This window comes from Endocarpon pusillum (assembly GCF_000464535.1).
Source record: "Endocarpon pusillum Z07020 unplaced genomic scaffold scaffold4993, whole genome shotgun sequence".
Lineage (NCBI taxonomy): Eukaryota > Fungi > Ascomycota > Eurotiomycetes > Verrucariales > Verrucariaceae > Endocarpon > Endocarpon pusillum.
This window is the reverse complement of record NW_006916474.1, coordinates 571,271-578,038: the sequence shown is the minus strand read 5'-3', so window position 1 is coordinate 578,038 and position 6,768 is coordinate 571,271. Positions and strand designations below refer to the sequence as shown.

The 6,768-nt window shown below is 50.6% G+C and overlaps 4 protein-coding genes across 4 annotated transcripts in view; 2 read left to right on the top strand and 2 right to left on the bottom strand.

Annotated features, from left to right (window-relative positions):
- Positions 1–366: 366 nt before the first annotated feature.
- EPUS_00420 (uncharacterized protein) lies at positions 367–1,577 on the top strand (the record flags this gene model as incomplete). Its single annotated transcript, XM_007806076.1, has 4 exons — positions 367–648; positions 708–1,081; positions 1,132–1,196; positions 1,243–1,577. The coding sequence occupies 4 exons, from the start codon at positions 367–369 to the stop codon at positions 1,575–1,577; spliced, it is 1,056 nt and encodes a 351-aa protein (XP_007804267.1).
- A 214-nt stretch (positions 1,578–1,791) lies between these two features.
- EPUS_00419 (uncharacterized protein) lies at positions 1,792–2,574 on the bottom strand (the record flags this gene model as incomplete). The annotated part of the gene is made up of 1 exon (XM_007806075.1): positions 1,792–2,574. The coding sequence occupies one exon, from the start codon at positions 2,572–2,574 to the stop codon at positions 1,792–1,794; it is 783 nt and encodes a 260-aa protein (XP_007804266.1).
- Positions 2,575–3,710: 1,136 nt separating this feature from the next.
- Positions 3,711–4,747, top strand: EPUS_00418 (uncharacterized protein; the record flags this gene model as incomplete). Its single annotated transcript, XM_007806074.1, has 3 exons — positions 3,711–3,949; positions 4,011–4,258; positions 4,344–4,747. The coding sequence occupies 3 exons, from the start codon at positions 3,711–3,713 to the stop codon at positions 4,745–4,747; spliced, it is 891 nt and encodes a 296-aa protein (XP_007804265.1).
- A 376-nt stretch (positions 4,748–5,123) lies between these two features.
- Positions 5,124–6,768, bottom strand: part of EPUS_00417 (uncharacterized protein) — a gene marked incomplete at both ends in the record, with an annotated part of 3,077 nt that continues 1,432 nt past the window's right edge. The window contains 2 exons of the mRNA XM_007806073.1: positions 5,124–5,352; positions 5,408–6,768. The exon at positions 5,408–6,768 is cut by the window's right edge and continues 1,328 nt beyond it. Of these exons, the coding sequence (XP_007804264.1) occupies positions 5,124–5,352; positions 5,408–6,768 (1,590 nt within the window). The remainder of the gene's footprint in view (positions 5,353–5,407) is intronic.

The following is a 6,768-nucleotide window of genomic DNA, read 5'->3' as shown; positions in this document are numbered from 1 at the left end:
TTCTTGCTAACTAGCCGGTTCATTTAATCAGATTTATTATTTTCACAAATATAGCAGTACACCAATGTCAACGAGACAGAGTCAAAGCCAGTCAGGGTATGTGGCACTGTATCACAACTAACCCCTACTAGGACCAGCCCCGCAATATTTCCATCCTAAGGCCGACTTGCTTTTGATCCCGATCCGCTTCGGTTTTCTATTGGTGTCATACCATGCACGTGTGATAACGGCGCGTAAACGGGGCTCGGAGCTCATACCTCCCACTCCAGTGCTCCGAAATCAGCACATTGGAATGGCTTGTTTACATATATGGGAGTGCGCTGTATCAGCCTCGCCGCATCCAAACTCGATCCATCGTCTTGAACAATGGCTCAGGTAAGGCCACTTGAAGTGCCCGTAGTGGCGTCACGGGCCGTCCCACTCATCACGGTGTCAACGGTTCTTCAGACTTTGGCCTCTATCACCGTCCTCCTTCGTTTTCTCTCGAAGCGCGCAAATCGGAGTATCGGCTTGGATGACTGGGTCGCCTTGGTTGCGCTGGTCTTTTCATTCGGACTGTACATCACCGGCATCTTGATTTGTACGGTTGGCTTCGCAGGCTTTCACATGGATATCCTCTTGCCGAATCAAATTGAAAAATTCCTCCTGGTATTTGGAGCCGAGTTTGCCAAAATTGGAAAGCAAAAATCAGACTCACAGTATTGCAGTTTGTCTATGTCGACAACATCTTCTACGCCCTAACCTTACCCACAATCAAGTTCTCGATCCTTCTCATGTACAGCCGCATCTTCCGCGTCAAGCCATTTCAATATGTAGCGGCTGCGGTCGGTCTCATTGTCGCGGGCTGGATGATTGGCGTTGTCTTCGCACAGATCTTCACCTGCACGCCAGTGGAGGGAGCTTGGAAGATCACTGTCGCGCGGCATTGCATCGACCAGATAAAATTCTACTATGGCAACGCCATCGCCAATCTGCTGACAGACGTCATCATTCTCTGTCTGCCCCTTCCGTTGATTTGGCGTTTGAATATGAGTACCCGCAAAAAGCGTGCTCTTTCAGGAGTTTTCTTGCTCGGGGGCTTGTATGACTCGCCTCCTTATAGATTTTCCGGCGCTGATTTGATTCCTACAGCGTTTGTATAAGCAGCCTCCTCCGTATCGTGAGTTTGCGCGACATAGACAACAACGACATTACCTGTAAGATCTCTCATCACCTGTTTACTTCTCACTAAGCCCGAGGCAGACACATTGGTGACTACCGGCGTCTGGACGTCGACTGAAACACCGTTGGCCATCGTCTGCGCCTGTCTTCCTACCCTGCCGGCATACTTCAAGTCCTGGCACCAGAAAATGTCCCTGAACCGAAGCAAAGGCACCGAAGACGCTTCCTCCCGGCGTTCCTTACGAACCCAACAACCTCAGCAGTGGACAGAAGACCATGAGGAGCTCGGAGGAAATATCACGCCACTGAGCAACCTCTCGCTTGGGAAGAAGGAGAGGACTGAAGCGGGTGATATGGACACGAACCAGATTCGCGTAACCTCTCAATTCACTGTTGAGAACAGGAATCATAGCTAGATGAAAGGGATATTTAGATCTCAAGCACCGAGAATAATTAATGGATTTTTCTAGCAGCGCAAAACTCTCTTCCTAATGTGTCCCAGCCTTTGGGGACCAAGAATGAGCAGCCATTGCATCTACCACTAGAATTCTCTTATTGTCGCTCTCATAACTTCAACTCAGCCCTCTATCACTCGTCCAACACCTTCGCACATCTGCGGCCCTAATGCAATCACCTCAGATTCCTCTCGTCCTCGGCCGCTCTGACCACCGCTTGCACCATCTCCTGCTGCTTCGTAATAAAAATACTATGACTCGTCTTGTAATCCTCTGTCCTTAGCTCCACTCCCTCCGTCCTTATTCTGTCAACCATGAGATCCTGATACACCCTGGGTACTGAGTAATCCTCTTGTGTGAATATGTATGTGACTGGTACGCTTCTCCAAGCACTTCCCTTCGTCTCCGAAGTAAAGGCTGACATAGGCGAACGTACAAGGTGTGATGACGCCTTATCCACTGTTTCCTTATCTACGTCACCAAAGAACAGCTGTACTGGATCCTTAGGGAAGGTGGAGCCATCAGGAGCGTTGTCCACAAACTGAGGCCAAAGATGGTCCATACCAGCTTCTTTCACGACGCCAAAGATGGTACTGCCCGGTAACAGAATGTACGCACACATATACAGCAAATGAATAACTCCTCCGGGCTGGCCAGAGGCTTTGCGGGCTGGGAAGGTCAACCCCTCCACCGCGTCGGTGCCTACCGCCCCACCGTAGGAATGTAAGAGCATTAGTACATGCTCGCCAGCTTCCACGAGGGGCCGAACAACGTCACGTACGCAGACGACGTCGTCAGAGAGAGAGGCAGTGGGAGGAGATGCGCCGTTGCAGCTAGGGAGGCGTGGGCAGTGGACGGTGAACCCGCGAGCTTCCAGAGCATCGATGTAGCTTTGGTAATTTGGTGGGGTGTGCCAGGCGCCGTGCACAAGGACAATTGTCGGCAAAGAGGTTGCCATAGTAAAAGCTGAAAGGAGGGAATAATTGGGGGTTGGAAAATCCTGCGAAAAGTTGGTGGACAACCCTCGAAATCCGCGAGACTGGAGATATCTGGCAGTGAAGACAGAGTATCTGAATGGCAAGCTTGCCGCCTGTGCAATCAGAGAATAGATGATGGAAGCCCGGGGCCCCCAGTTCACAATTTCATGTCGTTCTTGGCATTTCCCCCATTGCACCCACAAATCCTACTTGTTTGATAACACGTGTACATATGGGGGTGTGTCTTACAGATTTTCTTCGGTCTTGGCTCCTGGGGAGATTCGTCATTGTAATTCCTAAAGCGACCCATTGTATGTCCTATCTGCAGCAAGATCTGTTGGTAGGTACTGACAATTTGTGGGTGCGGTAGGGGTGCCAAACGCGACACGAATCATGAACATGGGCCTCGGCCCGTTTGAACACGATTGGTGGCCTCTTCGACCAATTCCGGTCCGCTCCGGGCTCTAGCCCGGGTAAGAAAATGTAACACAACCCCGTCGACTAATAGTTTTAGGGCTGATATTTCCACGCCTACCCAAGGTTTTCAGGCCACCCACAGAAGATATAACTAAAATATCAGCACTGTACGGAGTACGAAAAGGTTTGTTGGTACATAGCGCATACTTAAAAAGCAATCTCTACCCTATAACATAATTAAGCGTTCATCATAGCTGAGCTCCTCAACGCAATGAGCTTAAAAGTCGTTATTGCTTGTGCGCCCACCAGAGAAAAAGGCCTTTGTGTCTCGTAGATACCAACGACCATTGTGGGGACTACTTGTAAGCCAGTCATTGTGCACAATGCTCTGATGTAGCGGTGGAGAGGACTGGATCAGGCAAAGCGATCTTGCCAGCTCTTTACGAAGAAGAAAATCCCCACATATCTACCAGTAGGAAGGGTTGGACGGTTCGCAGAGTCTCGATAAACCTACGTTTTCATCTCCTAGTACGGGTAATCGATACCAAGTCCTGCCAAGCTTCTAATTATAGGAGGACGCTTCCTCATCTACGTAGTACTAACGTTAGTAGGTCAGGAAATTCATATGCAGAACTACTAGTCGCCTAGATTCGGATCGCGAAAGACGCTGTAAGCCCGAATAACCTGTAACGAAGAGGTGATGGCGACCCCAAGTGCGGCAGGTAGCGACTACCTCTTGAGCCGTGACTATGTCGACTGCACGAGGTGGGATTGCGATGAACACCCGAGATATGCAGCAGCTGCTGACGCCGCGTCATCCCTCCGCAGGCTCAATCTACAGCACTATCTTTGGACCCAGATGTTTGGCTATCTGTTGAACCCGATGGTTGATACTTCCAGCGACACGCTGAAGGTGGCTGACATCGGCACCGGCACGGGGTGAGCAGACACCCTCTATTGGGGGAAGTGCAATCGGACAAGCCAACCCGATCCCATATAGTGTATGGCTTACGGACCTTTCACGCCACCTCGCAACCAGCGCACAGCTCGACGGCTTCGACGTGGACACTTCCCAAGCCCCGCCGAGAGAGTGGCTCCCACCCAATGTGAATATCCGAACATGGGACATCTTCACCGATGTGCCGGACGAGCTGGTGGAGCAGTACGACGTCGTTCACGTCAAGCTCTTGGTCTTCGTGGTCAAAGGGGACCCAATACCCATTCTACGGAATCTGATCCGGATGTTAAGTACGGGCCACCCCGGGTTTTGACTGGCGGACATGCGGGCGGAGCCGGCGAAACACTCCCTTGGCTAACTAACGTCCCAACACAGAGCCTGGAGGATGGCTTCAGTGGGCCGAGCCGGACGTCCCTTCGATGCGTATTTCCAAGACCCAATCCTCGAAGGCTGACGATGCGCTGCAGCGCCTTTTCAACTTGACGGCGGCTCAGGATCCCCGTCTGGTGCCCAAATGGCCAAGTCAACTGCCAGGCCTGTTCCAGGGTCAAGGACTGGCACAGGTGGAAGCGCATCGAGTGGATGCCAACCCGCACCAGGAGTTTGCCATGCATCAGTGTAACCTGCTCATCTACGACATGATCGCGCAGCGAGGGGCAAGTAGTGCCCAGGCCAAGGAGATATCGAGCCTCGTGCCGGAAGCTGCGCACGAAACAAAAGGGGGCGCGATGTTTGCGTTCTCCCGGCTGACAGTGGTCGGTCGGAAAGCGCAAGATTGAGACAACATTGTCGTGGAGTAAAGTAAATTTTATGTGGAGGAACTTATCCCAAGACCAGTCAAGCCAGGAACCTGGGGTAGCGATGGTCAAATGAGAGTCTCTGGTAGCATTCAACAAGAAGCACCAATGTGAGCACTGTACTAGTATCGTGTAGAATGCTTCTATTGTGGATCTTCTTCGATCGTAATCTCTGCATTTCTAACTAAGGCTGTACAGCTCTCAACGTACTAAAAAGATACCACAACTGAGCCGAGCTCCTTCGGAGTGCTCCACGCCATGATTGTCGTCGCTGCGTGAGAAACAAGGTGCATTTGCTGGACAGATATCCCGCTAGCGGCGTCCGCTTCTATGAAGGATAACAGTCACATTGCCCGGATCAAGACCCACGGAAGAGGAATTGCATGTCTTCAGGCGTGAGTTTGTCCATGGCCACCTGGTCGTTGTTGATGGTCCCATTGATCATGTTTGCCTTCTTCTCCTGCAAAAGAACCATGCGTGACTCGACAGAATCCTCGATACACAACCGAGTGATCACACAGGGACGTCTTTGACCGATGCGATGGCATCGGTCAGCACTCTGCCATTCTGCTGCTGGATTCCACCATCTGTGATCCTTGTTAGTCAAAGCTCTATGGTGATCGCTTGCTCGGTGAAACTTACGGGTCAACGATGAAAACCCTAGACGCCTCCGTAAGGTTGAGAGCCACACCTCCAGCTTTGAGAGACACCAGGAATACCTCCACATCCACATTATTCATGAAATAATCAATACTTCGCTGTCTTTGCACGGGGCTCATACTGCCGTCGAGCATGACAGTGTTGAAACCAGCCCTCCGCAACCTCCACTCCACCAGCTGCAGCATGCTTGTGAATTGACTGAAGACGATGCTCTTGTGAGTGGTCTTCTTGCTTCTCAGCTTGTACAGATCATAGATCAACATTTCAATTTTGGTGGAGGATGTCCAATCTTCCATCTTAATACGGTTGATGATAGATGACTTTTTCACATGATCCTCTTCCTGTTCAATATCCGGCTGGTCAAAATCAATGGCCAATGGGATGTGGCAACGTGGACAGTCGGCATCGCCATCCACACCGTCAAACGACCGTACATAATTCTTGGCGCATTGGCGACAGAAGTCGTGGTGGCACCGAGATCTGATTGCCTCCTCAGCGGGCTCGTCGCAGATAGAGCAGACAAGAACGTTTTGACCCTCTTCAGCATGCTTCTTGAGGATCAGGTCAGGATGATTTGCAACTTGACGCATCTGCATGATGAGACCAAAGATGTTGGCGTAATTGTTGAGCATCACTCCACGCGAGACGTAGGTGTCAAATTTCCGCTGAGAGGTTCCCATGACACTTTGTGAGAAGTCCCGTTCGATCTCACCAAAGAATTCGTTGTGGATGATGACCTCTTTAGGCGGAAGCTCCATTGATGCTGTCTGGTCTCTTTTGATGCGACGCAGCATGATTCGATCCGTAATCAAGCGTAGCTTATCAAGGGCATCCCTTCTCAATTGAGGATTTTCATTCTGTGTGATTGGATTCAGGATCTCTTGGTTGAAGACCGAGACATGGTTGAAGCCGCTGTGATTGCAGTGCGTACACATCTTGTTCTCATTTTGCGACCAGTGAAGCTCCTTGCACTTACAGCTTTTGCAGAAGTAGCAAGCAAATGGAACCACATCCAGGAATCTAAGGAGCGAGAAAAACTCTCCGATGCGATTTTGGACCGGCGTACCAGAAAGACACCATTTGTATTCGGCTTTCAATGCGAAGCAAGCTCGTGCAACGGAGGTTGTGCGCTGCTTGATGCTGTGCGCCTCGTCAAGAATGAGACGGTGGAATTTTATTGCGTGAAGAACACTATCTTCTTTGACAATACCATCATTCCGGTTCCAGCCCTTGTTCTCCTTGCGATACATTGATTCAAGTCCAGAGTAAGATACCATGATGACGTTGTAAGCTCTCAGCTCTTTGACTTTCATGTGCTTGACCTTGGGATTCGTGTTGTGATA